General features: G+C 38.2%; 1 protein-coding gene across 1 annotated transcript in view; it reads right to left on the bottom strand.

Moving 5' to 3' along the window:
* Window positions 1–845: 845 nt before the first annotated feature.
* Window positions 846–17,668, bottom strand: part of KCTD8 (potassium channel tetramerization domain containing 8) — a 165,790-nt gene continuing 148,967 nt past the window's right edge. Inside the window, exon 2 of the mRNA XM_032789899.1 lies at window positions 846–2,119. Within this exon, the coding sequence (XP_032645790.1) occupies window positions 1,659–2,119 (461 nt within the window). The 3' untranslated portion in view covers window positions 846–1,658. The remainder of the gene's footprint in view (window positions 2,120–17,668) is intronic.

Raw genomic sequence — 17,668 nt, 5'->3', positions numbered from 1 at the left:
AGGAATGAAGTGGCTGAGCTGCTATCAAGAATATGCAATTTTTCATTAAAAATGACCTCCTATATCATAGGACTCATAGGCTGCAAAGATGATGGGGATGATCCTGGTGTTTGCAACCCTTGTTTACTAAATCTAGCTAAAATGATTATTAAGAACAAAATTGTGTCTTCTTACATTGCTGCAAGAACATCTATAGATCTTCATAACTCTCTCACTCTCTCTCTATATATATGAGTATAATAATAGTATTAATAATTATTAACACTTATGCACACATTTGCCAATTCTTTCGAAGCTCTTCTCCATGCTCCAGCAACACTTTTATAGATTCAAAACATGTTTGTTTTAACCAGAGATTTTATGTTATATTGAAAAAGATATTGATTTTCATATCTGGTTTATGAATTCAGTTTTTGTCTGCTCTAGAGCTGAATATTCATACTAACCTCATCATTTGTAAGTGTAGTACACCAGGTTATTGACATTTTGAAATTCAATATTTTAAGAGGAGTTTTCCAATAGCTGTCAGAACTGGTTTTTGTTTGGTCAGTTAAAGTATTTCGTTAGTGCACTCCTGGTTAAGATCTTTATCATAATTGGTTGTGTGCTTTAAAATCAGTAATGTGGTTCTGTTGATCTTACTGAGTGTCTGTCAAAAACTCCAATTAAACTCTAGCACCCAAACATTTACTTACTGGCTGTTGAAACATATTTTCTTTGTTTTTGTTTTTTTCAGTAACAGAGTTGAAGTGTTATGCAAACACAAAACAAATTGTAACAATTAGCTTTAGATCTACTCAAAGAAGACAATGATAGCCGAGAAAATCTACCAGATGGTTCTTTTTAATAAATACATTAATGTCTTTTTTATTTTTCTCCAATTTTGTTGACTAACATGATAACAGAAACTTTCAGATCATCAAACCAGTTTTCACAATCTGCCATTAAGTTTGCATTTCACAGAAATAGTTCTGACAAGCACTAATAGATGAATGTTGGTGCAATAATGGAACACTATAAGGCATATTTACACCATCGTTACATACAGAACACTGTACACACAAAAAAATCACAGATCTGCAAATTCAATCCCCAAGACATTTTACGCTTATAGGCTTGGCAATAAACAAATATTTACCCAAGCAACAGACAAACCTCTTGTTCTTGTGTGATTTATTTGTAACATTGTGCTCATGCAAAATAGATATTTGCTTTATTGCATTAACATTGAAAGAGTATTTGGATTTGGTTCTGTAACCAGTTCTATCAAATTTAAATCCCTGTTTCTCTCCATCCATAGCAAGGTTGAGTAATTTTTACTGATGACATAAAGTGAGCAGTGATCTGATGATTGGGTTTTTTATCTGATGAGTTACAAAATGACAATGAATCCCAGATGATTATAGTGTGAAAACCAACTTTCTTGATCATGCACATTTTGTTTTACTAATATAAAATGGTTTAGACTAGATTCATCTTGTATTTAATTTTTTTTTAAAGAAACCGTGTACTATCCAACATCCACTGTTCACAGAAAGAAATAAGCAGCAGGAATCACTCTGACTGCAGAGTGGACCATAAGGAGGACAGCAGTAGGATAGTGGCAACTTTAATAAACATCAAATGCACCAGAGATACTTCATGAGGGAGGCAATTAACTATAACCCATATTTTTGTAAGAGTTCAGACTGCCATGGCCGTTTGCGCTCTGGAAAGTAATCTGGAATATGGATTTTTTTAAAATCTTGAATACATTTTTTCATTTCTTCTTCAACACTCAGCTTCTCACATACCTTCTTTTTAGAAAGATTTGTTTCTCTAGACTTGCTAATGAGAGTTTGAAAGAGTTCACTGTTCCTGCGTTTGTCTGGAGGTGGCATCCACTGCACTGGAGCCTTTTTTGATGGACGATCCAAAGTCAGAGTATTTGGCTGGTGTGCTGTTGACTGTTGAGTGCTAGCAGCATTTTCCTGAGGAGTGCTAGCCTCTGAATGGCTGTCACAACTAGAGGTGGACAACTCATTGCAGGAAGTCCCACTTTCGCTTCCTTTGTCTGTGACTTTGTCATGCTTCCTTTCTTCGTGTTCTTGTTTGGGAGACACTGTTCTCTGAGGTGGTCCTAAAAAAAGCAAAAAAAAAAAAAATTATAAACATTAACTAGACAGCAACTTAAACAGAAAATTAGGTTCTGTTTTTACAATTTTTAACACTATTTTGTGATGCACTTTTGTAAACTACAGATCAGATTCTCAGCTGGCATAGGATGGTGTGGCTTCATTTTATTTGCTAGCACTATGCCATTTTATCACTGAGAGTCTGGACCTACTTTTCTGTTCAATATGAAGTTAACACAATAGTTTCCCTACTGAAATATATTTCCATGTCAAGAATAAATTCATCTCTTGGATTCTTTTGCAGGCAATGAAATGTGCATAATGTTGACAGATTATCTGCACCAGAAATCCCTCCACGCATGTTTAAATGAGCTATTTTGCCATTATACTCCAAGTAGCTTATTATGAAAACTAGATTGTTGGAGTATTAGGAAAATAATGCCATACAATTTGCAAAACTTGTCCTTTGCTTAAGTAAAAAAGGTTCTAGGGTTTTGGTTATGTTTTAGGAAACTCTGGCTTATTCTGTTCTAACAAATATCTACTAGTTCTGTGTTCTGTAGATGTCACCATTGCACTGAAGCACCTGACTCAAAGCAATACTATTCTACAGGTAGCATCTAATGGAGAGTCTCGGGCCTGATCCTTATCGCATACTTGTTTAGTATTAGTGTCTGTGATGTCTCCCACATCTACATAATCTCCCTTGAGTTGTTTACCAGAGAGGCAGAAGGGCAGTTTTGTAGGTCACAAGACTACACAGTAGACTTGGGTGAACATATTTTTTGCATGGATATTTGCTCAGATTAAAAAAAAAAAGGAATGCGCTTTGCCTCTGTTCATGCCCCCCTTCTTTGTTTGCTTTCCATGTAGATTCTATCAAACAAAGGTACTGACAGAAATGATTGATAAAACTATCCACAATATTACAAAATATTCATGGAAAGTGAACAGTGGATTCCTAAACGTAATTACTTGTACTGAAAACCTGATTCTAAGAGCTATGCTCATCCAGACTGGAAACAGAAACAATCCCTTGGGTCCTATATGTTCAACCATAGCTAACAAACACAGCTCAAATATGGAATTCCAGATAATGAATATTTCAATGAATTATCCACAATCTATAGACCAAGAATTATTAGTGGAAAATATTCTCTAAATAAGTCTGAAAAAACCGCTGCTCGTGGAAAATTCGCAAACAGAAAAAGCTAAACTATCTGAACAGGTTACAGAAGATTCTCTCAAGCTCTGTTTCCTACAATAAAAAAATGTCAAGTTGGAAACATTAGAAGAATTGTGACATTACCACTTATTCATATTTTACTTTTCAGGACAGATATTTGTTTCTTTTAAACATTAATAGACCAGACTCAAAATTAGGGTGAGCATATTCAAATCCAAATTATTTGGCTGCTTCCTCCGCAGATGCACTGGAGAAGAAAGGAGTTGGCTTGGAGAGTCTCTCTGTTTAGTGCACACCCTCTCTCAACTTCTATAATTCAGCCTATTACATTTATTTGAAATGTTACTTTTACTGTGTGTACAGTAGTGAAACTGGTAATGATCTTTCTTCTCCACTCACAGTTCTTTTATTCATACAGTATGTCTCAGGTTTTTTTCTGTTTGTTTATAAGTAGATTTGCTTTTACAGGAGATTGTTATACTGCAGAGTTCTCATAAAAGTTGCAAGCATATGCATAGATCATTAAGGTTTTCTATTTTGATGAACTATTAAAAGGGTGTTAGGAGCAGAAGAATCTAATTTCCTCCACAGTACAGAAGTTACAGCTGAATATGACACATATGGATAAATATAGAGATGGAAATAAATATCATGAACATTTGAAAATAAAAAAAATATTCAACACATCACTTGTGTCCAGTATACAGTAATGGAAAACCTATCAGGAAACAAATAATTCTGTTAAATACACAGATTAGATAAAGTGTTTAGCTAATAGAGCAGGTCAGGCAATAATGATTTTTCTAGCACTTTTTTTGACAAAAAATGAAACACTTCTAATAAATACTTGGCATTTTTTGTCAAACAAAAACAAATATCAAAGTCTGATTTTTTTTCAGTTTTAAACAAAAAACGGGAAGAAAGTTGAGTTTTGATTTTTTTCAGTGATAACCTGAACATTTTCAATTAAAATATTTTTGTGGAAAATTGTTTTATCAAAAAGCCATTTTTCATCCAAAAAAAAAAAAGTTTTGACAATATCTGAGGATCTGTTCCCAAAAGTTCATCAATTTTTTAAAGAAATTTATGTGCAAAAAGTGTTAGGGTAAAAACCTGGTCCCATTGAAGTCAATGGCAAAATATCAATTGACTTGAATGGGGTCAGGGTTTCATCCTGATCCTTCTATAGTGAAAACATTATATGACCCTAAATCTCATTTATATTAAGACTCCTATACACTATTCTGAGAGAAAAGGGATCTTAAAGTGGGTAGGAATGTGATTAGGGCCCTTTTACTCTGTCAGGGCTATGTAAAGGAGCCTTAGCATAAAGGAAAATCAGGACTATTATCATTTGCCTTCCAGTAACTCAAAAATGTGAAACAGATTTTGTTTTTTTTAAAATCATCTTTGGGTGAAACCATGTTAAAAACATTCAACCCAAAAGGAAAATCTCTGAGAAAGTCTGAATATGTGAAAAGAGAGGGTTATAACAAAAGCCCTACTGTAACCTTAGTGTTTGCTATAAGTCAAAAGCTGTAACAGTAAAGTGCTTAAGGAATCATTATAGAGAAACTAAAGGAAATGGCGAGAATCATAAAAATATCATGAGGATTATGAAAATGGGCAAAGGCAAGATATGTCCTTTGATTTATTCCATTAAGTTTTATTATATTCAAATGATAAAAGGACAAAATGATTTTTCCATAATAATTCTAGGTCTGTATTACTGTACTCAGCACAGGGGAGAGGGATCTCACTTGCCTAACACCAACAAAACATTTGATAGTGGGCTGAGTACAGTTAGATCTTCTTATTATGTACAGAAGTGTTCAGATGTTCAGGAATGTTTATTTGCTGCTTGAACACATGGAGAGTTCAAAACAAAAAGTGTGTATGTCATTGCACACTTGATAAAGCCTTTTATTTTAATCTCTTTACCTGCCTTTGTATGATAAAAAGACTCACAAATGATGCTGCAGCGGGCACAATTCCTTCAGGGGAAATTACCCTTTAATAGTGTTAAGCTCAATGGTGTGTGAATGGTTATGTGGTATTTGAAGTGAATGAATCCATTTATCTTTAAGATTAGGACCACATGCCTGTGAGTGATAAGTGCTTTGTATCAAAAAAAAAAATTAAAAAAGAAAACCTTGTGTCATATTTACTCCATCTGGTGTAAACCTGGAATCAAGACAGTCTTTACAATACCTTTTACCTAAACACCTTTTTGAAAAGGTAAGATGGCATGGTTGATGAGGACTCCTTGAGGAAAGCCATTTGGGTGGGGACTTTCATCCGTTCATTTCTAATTACTGCTTCTTGATTTATACATAGTAATCCTGTCTAGATATATAAAGAGGGGAATTTATTTGGTATGAGATAGGTCAGACAATGGACACCACTATCCAATCTAATCTTTTCTTCAGGATATCACACATGCATATTTTTTGGATGTATTGCTTTTCCAGGAGGGTTTTTTTTATTAGATATAGCATTACCTACAGGGGAAAACACTGAGTGAAACTGTTTTACTGGCAAGTCATCATCTTCCAGGGAAACCAACTAGTCCAAAAACTGTCTAGTTTTTATGTCTTATTAGTAATAAATCTATAATTTTTTAAAAAAAATATTATGCCTATTGTGAAAAATGCCATTTCCTGGCATGTAGGTTACACTAGGCAACCATAAAAATGAGGGCAAGCTGCAGCATCGCACATCCAACCAAACAGAAAGGAAATACATTGAAGATGATTTACTGGGGAGATGCAGACAGCCAAAACACTGACATGGTACCTCCTCCCAAAATGGTTTCCTACACACCCCAGAGGGTTGGGAGAAAGCTGTGTTGGAAGATACAAGAAGAAAGGGAATGAGGGTGGGGAAAATGTAATATAGAAACACTGAAAGACAAGTTAGGAACAATCAGCATCTACCAATGCCTACTACAAGCACAAGAAGTGCATTGAATTCAGCATACTTGGAACCTAATTGACAACCTTAGTTTAGTTCTGTAGAGCAGTGTTTCTCAACCAGTGTATCATAACCCTAGGGGGCTCATAAAAGGCAAGTGGGGGAGGGGTAAGGTCACGAGACATTAAACATTTTATTACTAACTAAGCAAAGAAAACCTTGCTCCCCTACTCCTTGCATGCCCTTACTCTTGAAGGTTAAGTATTGCATGTCTAATTCTCAAAACACCCAAACAAATACATTAGATAGGCTTATTGTCATCATAGATACATATTTAATTCTTAGTTTTCTAGTAAACAGAAGGTGGTTGCAAAATTTTTGACTTAGAGAAAGAAGTTACCAACCTGAAAAAGACAGAGGACAGCAGCATCTCTCCTCAGACCTTTAAGGGAAATTCTTTTCCCATATCAAATTTGATGATGATAAGATTAATCATGTATATGCAAGCAGAGCTGGTTGGGAATGTTCGATTAAATGTGTTTTCATCAGAGAATGCTGATCTGTCAAAATTGAAATGTTCACAGAAAACATTTCTGGTTCCACAAAAATTCCATCTAGTAAGTTTCTCAGGTCTAGGATAGAATAACAAGACTCATGCCAGAATAGCTCTCGTTGAACTGGAGCAGTGACTTGAACCTGAATGTTCCATGTCCCAAGTGAGCTCTATAACCACTATGCTATAAAGTCAGTCTCTCTTTCTCTGAACCAATGAATATTTCATTATTTATACAAAGGGAGATAGCTTCAATGAGAGAGATCAAGAGAAAGATGTGGGAGGCCCAGATTCAAGTCCCTGCTCTGAATCACGTCCCATGTGAATGCCCTAAACACCAGACTATTGGCTGTGATGGGTGTCTCTCTTGCTCGCACTCATACTCCTGTTTTTTTGCCACAAAATTTTTGAAAGGTCTTGTTTCCATTCTGCTTCATAACGAAAACAAATGCCCAAACCTCAACAATTTCTGTGAAATAGAATTCTCATTTTCCAGCCAGCCCTACATGAAAGCAAGAATCATCACAGTTAAGGAGCTAATCACATTTACAGCCCAAGTTACCTCTGATTTCAGTGGGAGCTTCCAGTTACTCAGCACATGTGAAAATCAATCCACTTACGAAGATGCTTAAATATGAATTTAAGACATCCATGTCTGAGAATCTTGGTCCTAATAATTTGTTTTAAGAAATCTTTATTCAGAACTTGTATTAATTTTTTTCTGCTTTATTGTCAAAGGTCCTATTATTGTAATTTGTTCTGACAATATAATCACCACTTTGCAGTACACAAAAATCAACACAGTTCTTATTGTCCCTTTTTTCCTATATTTTTTTAAATATAATTTCAAACAATTTTATTTGTTAATTTTTTCAGTTCCCATGTTGTTTTCTCACATTTTTCTTTGTTAGCTATTATTTTACAAGCCCTAGAAAAAATGCCTAATCTTCACCACTCGCTCTTCCATTTTTCATAATTTTCTTTCCTACAAACGTGTAACAAAATAATGTTAATGTGAATTTGCATCATCTGTAAAAACATGCTAACAGAGACGTGGCAGAATACCAAGTATGGGCTCTAGTATTAGAAAATGGCTCACATTAGAGAAATCATGCCCTAGATAACACTGATCTTGACAGTTTGTATATAGTGTTACGTTGCCTGAAGTACTGTCATTAGCACAATATGGAAAATGCAAAACAATGGGAAATGCACTCTTGAATCAAATTCCTGCTGTACATTTGGTTATTGAGAACTAATAGAGAATTAAATCAACTGGAAGAAATAGAGGCCACAGTGAATTATCTTCAGCATTCAAGAACTAGTAACAGGGCTATAATTCACAAAATACCCATCTTAGATTTGTGTAGTTGCGTACCCGTAACACAGGCCCCCTGGATATTGGCGATTTCTCAATCTGCATGGATCCTGTCATAGGGTCAGAAATTTCTGCTGAGAGCTTTTAGTGTCCTACTAACTATTGAACGGGGACAGTCAAGTGCTGTGATTCTTTGGAACTTTCATGTCACAAGCCTGAAGTACAATTCAAATTAATTATGTCAACACTGATGGCGCTATCCCTCCCTTGTTTTATCATTAAGATTTTATACATAAAAAAAAAAAGAAACAGAATATGAAACCAATAGGGCATTACATCCCAAAATACGTAAACGTGCCAATAACTACATACTAACTATAGGTCCAAATTGCTAGATTTGCTTTATAGATTATTCAGCACATATCCACTCTGGGTAAACAATTTCTCTCTCTTGATTAATTTTGTAAAAAAAGAAAAAAAAAAGACACACAGACCTAACTTTTATGATGTACATTTTAAATAAAAAAGCATTATGTTAAAATATGTAAAGTTACTGCCTTTAATGACAGAGAATAATGCAAGCAGAAAGGATGTATTGTACATTCAGTCAGTGTGCAAATAGTATTCCATCTTCACATAAAAAAGCAAACTTGTTAAGCTCCAAAACATGTCAATCTAATGACTACAGAACCCAAAAAGACTAAGGCCTGATTCGCTATTGTATTGCTCCAGTTTTACACTTGTATATCTCCTTTGAAATCAGTGGAGTTACACAGGCACTAACCTGCAGTAACACAGTGACGAATCAGGCCTGAAATATTTAACAGAAGGACACACACATTTGCAGAAGAAGGGGAGAAGGTGAAAGATTTGCCGTAACATAGAATAAACAGAATTTAAGGAAAAGAGGTTATGAATCACCATTAAAAAGTCAATAGTCATTAAGTTACCCTACAGGAATACTGGAGATATCACAATATTTCCTTATACTTATATAGACTTGTTACAGGCAAGCCAGGCACACAGATCCAGTCCTGCACCAAATAAATCCTACTCAAGTAATAAAAATAGGTCCTAGATGGGACTTATTCTTATTTGTATTTACATAGTACCTAGGATCCCTAGCCTTTGAACAAGACCCCACTGTGATAGGAGCTGTACAAACACAGAACAGAAAGATGGTCCCTACCCTAAAGAGTTTATAAATTAAGTATAAGACAGGAGTCCATAGATGGATTCAGATTGATAGATGAGGGAGTACAAGGAAACAAGAAGACAATACTGGTCAGCCTGGTATGCAGTGGAATCAGCACACCAAGGGCCAAACCGTTGGCAAGTTTTTTGCAGGCATCACAACAGAAACAGAGAGTTTGAAGAAGGATAATGAGGTAGCCTGGGAGAAAGTACAAATGCGCTTACTGGAAAATCTAACAAATGAGTGCTGGAGAAAGGTATCATGGGCCAATCAGAGGCAGGAGTTGATATCTCTATAGCAAATGAGAGATGATAGGTAGGATAGGAATAGGTGATGAAAGATCTTGAAAGTGAAGACAAGTAGCTTGTGTTTGATGTGATAGAGAGGGAGGAGCCAGAGGAAGGATGCAAAGTGATGGGTAAAAATGATGGGCTAGGTTAGAGAATGCACTAGCATTCTGAATGAACATGAGTGGGGCATATTACAGTAATCCAGATGTGAGTTGAGAGCCTCAGCAAGAGTAGTAGCTATGTGAATGGACAGGAAAAGCTGTATCTTAGATGTTATGCATACAGAATCACCATGATTTAGATTAAAGCCTTAATGTGAGGCCCTAGACAGAGATCCAAGTCAAAGATGATGCCCAGGTAATGGTCCTGAGTGACAGGCAAGATGATGGTATTCTCCACAGTGATCAAGAATGGAAGTAGCATGGAGGGCTTAGAGTGGGGCGGGGGGAGAAGAGCTTTGTTTTAGTGATGTTGAATATGAGCTGATAGCTAGACAGCCACAAGAAGATGTCAGAGAGAGCCTGAGATTTTAGTTTTGACAGAAGGAGACAGGCCTGGATAGGTGAGGTAGATCTGTGAGTCACCGGCATAGAGGTGGTAGCTGAATTTGTATTTGGGGATGAGATTACCTGAAGATAAGGTGTCACGTGAGAAGAGAAGGGGATCAAGAAAATATCCCAAAATATCCAGAAAGGTGGATGGGGATGAGGACGTTCCTTCAAAGGACACGCTGTAGGAATGATTAGAGAGGTAGAAGAACCAGGAGAGGACAGAATCATGGGAGACAAGGAAGGATAAGATTTTAATAAGAACATGGTCAATTGCATCAAAGACGTCTGATAGGTCATGGAGAATGAGGATAGAGCACTTGTTTTGAGCTTTAGCTAGGAAGAGGTCATTACAGACTTTGATGAGAATAGTGTCAGTGCAGTGCAAGGGGCAGAAGCTGGACTGGAGAGAGTCTAAGATGGCACTTGAGGAGAAGACCTCAGTAACGATTGGAAACAACGTGTTCAATGATCTTAGAAGACGAAAGGGAGGTGGGGTGACAGTTGGAGAGATAAGTGGCATCAAGGGTGGTTTTTTTTAAAACAGGAGAGACTAAAGCATGCTTGTATTCTGAGAGAGTAGCAGGCTTTGCTTGGGGCCAGCAGGCCTAGTGGTCATGCTGCATCCAAACAGCCTCTCCAAACCTTGAGGTGACTCTTCTGGCCAGTCCAAGGGCATGGCTGACAAGATACAGTTTGTTCCCTCTCCCTGGTCCTCCAGGATCTCTCAGGAGGCGTGACCCAGGCTCTACCTCTCCACTGGGTCCCAGCCCAGGGCCCAACGGGAGAGAAATGAGGGATTGCTCAGTCCCTTCTGGCTACCAATCCAGATCAGCCTCCCCTGGGCCATTTTTTATTTTCCCTGTTTCCCTTCAATTTGGGTTATGGCCCCCAGCCTTCTGGTTCCACAGTCTCAGTAGTTCAGGGCATCAGCTTAGGAGAGGAGGTTTGCTTCCTGGCTCGCTCTCAGAGTCCAGGTCTCCCTCCTCTTAGCCAAGGGGGAAGATGGATCCCTGTCAAGCCTTATTCACAGCCCCAGTCCTTCTCTTCTAGATTGCTCCGCCTCAGCAGCTGCAGTCTCTCTGCCTTCTTGTAGCCAGGCTCTCCTCCACGTTCCCCCCATGTCGTAATACCAGAGCTCCCTTTTAAGCATCCTTCATGGGGATCATGACCAGCAGCTTCTTCGCCCAATACCGTTCTACCTGAGTTTAGGGTCTGGAAACCCCATTACAGAAGGGAAAGAGCTGGGGGTGGGGGCAGGGACAAAGAGAGAGAGATTAAAGAGAAGTGTATGGTAGGGGATGAGAATAGGTGCTAGAGCAATCAGGAGATGGGACGAAATGCTGTCATTGGGTAAATGGAGGGGTTACGGGACAGCAGATGAGAAACTTCTACATTTGTGAGAGAGGAAGAAAAGGAAGGGACTTAAGTGGTGAATTCTGCTTATTATTTATAATTTTCTATTAATTTTTCCAGATACCACAAATTTACCAAAATACCAGATCCCTTATAATATACAAAATAAATAAAGTACTGCTTTAAAAGTAAATAAAGAAGGTTAGGATAAGGGAGGGGAGGGGAAGCAACATAGCTATCTTCAGAGTCTATGTTAATAATAAACCTTTAAAAAGTCAGCCCAAATTGGTTTGAATTTTCTGCCACTCATTCATTAGCTGCGAGGTAAATCATATCCCTGAGCCAAGCTTCAATATTTAGTGGGGATCAACTGTTCCATTTTCGCAGGATTAATTTTTTAGTGACCAAACCTGCATATTGGAACCACGTTACCAGGTATCGGGTATATGCCCAAGAATGAAACTTAAGCGGGAAAGCCCAGCTTAGCATCCAAATATCAAATTGGTCCTTTGACCCACTTAAGTGGTGCCTTCTGCACAGGGGTGAGTTTCACCCTCAGGTATCACTGTCTAGAAACTATCGGTACATACTGATTCATTAATGGTGTACAGTCATGGGGCCAGATGTTCTACTTCACCAATTTAATTCTCAAGGAGCCAGAATTCATTATTCTTCTATTTTAAAACTTTTAATAATCCAATTAGGGAGCAGAGGCAATACATGTGATCTAGTTGTCCAATGATATACAACAAAAAGTCAAAGTTGAATAATTTGCACACAACTCAGTCTGAAATTATGTTAATCTAAACTATGTGGTGAATACTTGTGACAAACAGAAATCAAGATTATAGACATTTGTGAATAGTAAAAAGGGTTAAATTAATCTGATAATTTATTTGCAATGCATTACATGATCAGCTATAGTAAAAATTATTATAAGTCATGGTATTTTTGTTAAAACAAAACAGATTGTTTTCTAAAGCAAATAGCCATGTATGACAAAGTCAGGCCTGAAGGCTGCAAGAGGGTGTGAGAAGACAGATGTATTATCCCTAGAATGTTAAAGGCCCTCTTCCCTATAAGCTGAGAAGGGGTTACCTCAGGTCAGTTAGAAACACCTGGATCCAGTTAAGGGCTGCCTGAGACCTTTTAAAACAAGGAGGGCAAGAGAAACAAGCTAGTGTCAGCAGAGAAGTAAACTTCTTTAGCCTGAGTGACTGCTAGAGGAAGGACTGACACTCCGGGACAAGCTACATGGAGACAGTCAGCCCCAGCGTGGAGGCAGGGGAAGGTATTACCCTTTGTTTTTGTGTTTATAGGAGTATTCCCCTTTTGTTTGGTGGATGGTCACCCTGTAGGCCTATCCTGAGGTCTACCCAGGAAATATGGCCAAAGGAGCACAGAAGTGGGGAGGACAAATGCTGCCAGAGTGGAGTGGGGCTGATTTACCCCACACCCATCATCGCCAAAGGGGGAAGTGCTTGGTAGGGTGAGGCGAAAGAAGTGCCTTGCCACACATGGTACAATTTGTATGAATTTATTTTTAATTCTTTCTGAAGAATCATTTTTAAAACCTAAAAGAATAATAAAAATTCTGGATGGGATTCTTGCAAACTGAATGTAAAGAACTACTACCAGATCAGAGTGGTAGTGTTTTTAAAGAAAGTTGAATCTTTCACATATTCAAATGACCCCAGGCACTGGGGCTTTAAGAGAAACACCAAATATTGTGAAAGTCACAACAAACTTGGTGTTGACAATACTGAGATAAAGACCAATGGTATCTATATAATTTAGCTATACAAAAAGTAGGAATAAAGTACACAAAGAATGATACAAGAAAGTAGAATGTGAAAATTGCAGAGAAGTGTTACATTTATTTATAAAGTTTTGCATTAGTACTACAAACTGGGAGAACATCTAGTTCTGAGGACTATTTAAATTATGCAAAGCGCGGCATAGAGTAGATATTCTCTTTTCTTTATAAGATTCCACTGGTGTTGAACAACAATATTGAAGATGTATGGAAAAGAGGAAATAGCCCTGAAAAAAAGATCAGTTTGGAAACACAACAGATACTATTTAAGAAAAACTTTTACATTAAAATCTCATATCCACTAAATAAACTGCAACAATTTTCTCTCACCATAGTTAACCTCCCTCCCAGTGAAAAGACATTTGCAGGTTATTGCTATAATTCTAATAGTTCCATCTGGAATTTATCCAAAGGCACAGTCAGTAATTGTTTATACTACAGTTTCATTAAGTCAGAACTAATTTATTTTGTCTTATTTTCTTTCCCTGCTTGGACCACCATAAAGGAGGATTGGCTAGCAGGTGAAACAATTACTTGGGAATACTGTCACAGAGAAAAATGCAATGCTGCAATAGCACCATTCAATGTATATTCATAAGCAGCTATTTACATTGTATACAAGCTCATTCAGTACTATACTCACTTCACTAATTAGGATTTTCATTCCATTTCAACAGTGAGAGTTTTCCTAAGTTTTAGTTGTGCAATTAGATAAAACTCACAAAAGAATACAAAATATGAACAAAAACTACAGATAAGTTTGATTTGGTATTAAAACAGACGTTTCTTCTCTCCTGTAACAGTCATACACTTTGCAACATTTGCTATTTTGAAATCTCATAAGAACATAAGAACGGCCATATTGGGTAAGACCAAAGGTCCATCCCATCCAGTATCCTGTCTGCCGACAGTGGCCAATGCCAGATGCCTCAGAGGGAGTGAACCTAACAGGTAATAGTCAAATGATCTCTCTCCTGCCATCCATCTCCATCCTCTGACAGAGGATAGAGATACCATTCCTTATCCATCCTGGCTAATAGCCATTAATGGACTTAACCTCCATGAATTTATTCAGTTCTCTTTTAAACTTGTTATAATCCCCAGCCTTCACAACCTCCTCAGGCAAGGAGTTCCACAGATTGACTGTGTGCTGTGTGAAGAAGAACTTCCTTTTATGGGAACAAGTAAATAACTTCCTTATTCACTTTCTTCACACCACTCGTGATTTTATATACTTTTCTCATATCTGAAAAGTCCTAGCTTCTTTAATCTCTCCTCATATTGGATCCATTCCAAAACCCTAATAATTTTAGTTGCCCTTCTCTGAACCTTTTCTAATGCCAGTATGTGTTTTTTGAGGAGACCACATCTGTATGCAATATTCAAGATGTGGGTATACCATGGATTTATATAAGGGCAATAAGATATTCTCCATCTTATTCTCTATCCTTTTTTAACGATTCCTATCATCCTGTTTGCTTTTTTGACTGCCGCTGCACACTGCGTGGATGTCTTCAGAGAACTATCCACGATGACTCCAAGATCTCTTTCCTGATAAATTGTAGCTAAATTAGCCCTCATCATATTGTGCATATATAGTTTTACAGTGTGCATTTGTCATAAACAGATAGCTAAGGGTTAATGTCTATTTCACCTGAAAAGGGGTAACCAAACACCTGACCAGAGGACCAATCAGGAAACAAGATTTTTCAAATCTCAAGGGAGGGAACTTCTGGGTGTGTGTCTTTCTCTCTCTGTTGCTCTCGGCTCTGAGAGTGAACTGTCTCTCTCCAAGCTTTCTAATCTTTTGTTTCCAAGTGTAAGTACAAAGGTAGAAGACAATAGGTTTTTATATTGTTTTTGTATTTACATGTGTGTAGTTTGCTGGAATGTTTTAAATTGTATTTCTTTTTGGATAAGGCTGTTTATTCATTTTTCTTTAAGCCAAATACCCTGTATATTGTCAACTTGATACAGAGATCATTTTTATGTCTTTTTCTTTCTTTTTATATAAAGCTTTCTTTTTAAAACTTGTTGATTTCTTTCTAGTTGAGGCCAGGGGACAGGAATCTCATGTGCCAAGGGCTTACCAGTCTCTCCAGCAGGGGGAAGAACATGGGAGGGGGAAAATCTCGTTTAGTGTCAGAGTCTGAAAGCTTAACCTTTGCAGGGACTCTGACTGATGGGTTATTTAGGGCGGGCGGGGCTGAAAAGAAACTGATCTCTCTGTTATTGTTATTTCAAGGCAATTGAAATAGGGTGAGTCGGTTCAGGGCCATCCAGGAAGGGAAGCCTGGGAGGCAAATAGAGGAAGAACCAAGGGGAAGGGGGTTATGATCCCTTTGGGTGTACGACTCAAGGGCATCTGAGTCTTGGGGTCCCCCAGGGAAGGTTTTGGGGAGACCAGAGTGCACCAGACGCTGGAGTCTGGCTGGTGGCAGCGCTATCAGATCAAAGCTGGTAATTAAGCTTGGAGGTTTCATGCTAGCATCTTATTTTCTGAACTCAAAGGTTCAGATCTGAATAGGAAAGCTATGACAGCATTACTTTACATTTATCTACATAAAATGTGTGGATCTCATCCATAACCAAAGAAGTAGTAGTGTTTTTTTATAGTAACACAAGGAGGACTTGTTTCAAATAACTTCCATTAACCTTACATCTAACTAAGAGCACACAAGCCAAAGCCTGCTTCTAGCTGCAGCAGGCAGTTTCCTGTTCTGATCAGCATTCAGAACTTTGTATTGTTGCCTGAGGATGATGACCTTTTGAACTGTCAAGCAGCACTCAACACCCTTACCTAACAAAAGCATAAACAGGACTATATCAGGGGTGTAGAAGCTGTATGCATAGGTACCAACAATGATACACAGCACTATTATGCAGAGTGCTGAGGTACGTAGAAATGGATGGGTGGAATCCCTAGGTAGGGATGTTGGGTGGATGCACTGAGGAATGGCCCCTACACTTTATTTTTGGAGGTCCAGTGTGTGTTCCCTCAGTGACTATCCCTGGACCCACCTGTTGATATGAAAAAATGGGTGAAATCACAAACCTTAAGAATTTGTCTAGAACAGGAGTCGGCAACCTTTCAGAAGTAGTGTGCCGAGTCTTTATTTATCTCTCTCTAATTGAAGGTTTTGCGTGTCAGTAATACATTTTAACATTTTTAGAAGGTCTCTTTCTGTAAGACTATAATATATAACCAAAGTATTGTTGTATGTCGAGTAAGTAAGGTTTTCAAAACGTTTAAGAAGCTTAATTTGAAATTAAATTAAAATGCAGAAGCCCCCAGACCAGTGACCAGGACCCGGGCAGTGTGAATGCCACTGAAAATCAGCTCACATGCCACCTTCGGCACAGGTGCCGTAGGTTGCCTACTCCTGGTCTAGAAGCTCAGTCACTTACACAAGCACCAGATTTCTGGCTGTACTCTACACAGTGATATAGAAAGGAGAGGGGATCCAGGTGCCATCTCTTGCTCAGCTTTGCCCACCCGTTGAGAGGAACCCCAGCAGAATCGTTGCATCTGACTCTCCTCATCTTACACTGATGTAGATCAGGAGTAACTCCACTGAACTTAATGGACTTATTAGAGTTGCCCCCTCTGAGGCAGCCAGTCTGTGAATGGGGCCAGGTCCCTGGGATGGGGAGAACTATTGGGAGGAGCTCAGATCTTTGAAAATTATATAGATTTGGAGGGATTTAGGTGTGGTCTAGGGAGTCACTTCCCCATTAGCTGGTGTCTGTCCCAGCACACTGCACGTATGCAGGGTGGGCTCGGGTGCTGATCAAAAGGCCACGGCATGCTCCCAGCCATGATGTGTGCAGCTGGTAGTTAAGATTACTATACATGCAGCTGCACATATGCACAGCAAAAAATGCAGTTAATTATCTCTTCTGACCAGCAACTGTTCTGGCACTAAAAATATCAGCCAGGCTGCTCAAAAACTGGCCAGTAGATACCATGTAACAAAACTGTTTGGGGCTGACAAACTGAGAAAAGTAAGGATAGTCATAATAGAGGCTCCAGTTCTGTCAACCAGATGTAACAGGATTAATACATGAGAATCCTTGTTTCTAATAGTTCCCTTCCATTTGAGTTGGACTCTGCAGAAATTATTTTAACAACCTCCTTTCATTTGGTTTTCTTTAGCCTTAAAGTAAGTTTAGTGATCTCCCCCTGAGCCGTATGGGGAGGGATGACAACCTGATCAAGAACTCATATGACGGTATACACTGTAGAGTGATCCATGGAGGGCAGCTCACTAACAGCTTCCAGGTGCGAACTGGAGTCAGACAAGGATGCTTGTTGTCACCACTTCTCTTTCTCCTCGTCATCGATTGGATTATGAAGACATCCACTTACGAGCGTAGGA

Source organism: Chelonoidis abingdonii, chromosome 5 (genome assembly GCF_003597395.2).
Source record: "Chelonoidis abingdonii isolate Lonesome George chromosome 5, CheloAbing_2.0, whole genome shotgun sequence".
In the NCBI taxonomy this organism is placed as follows: domain Eukaryota; kingdom Metazoa; phylum Chordata; order Testudines; family Testudinidae; genus Chelonoidis; species Chelonoidis abingdonii.
This window is presented reverse-complemented; position numbering and strand designations above follow the sequence as displayed.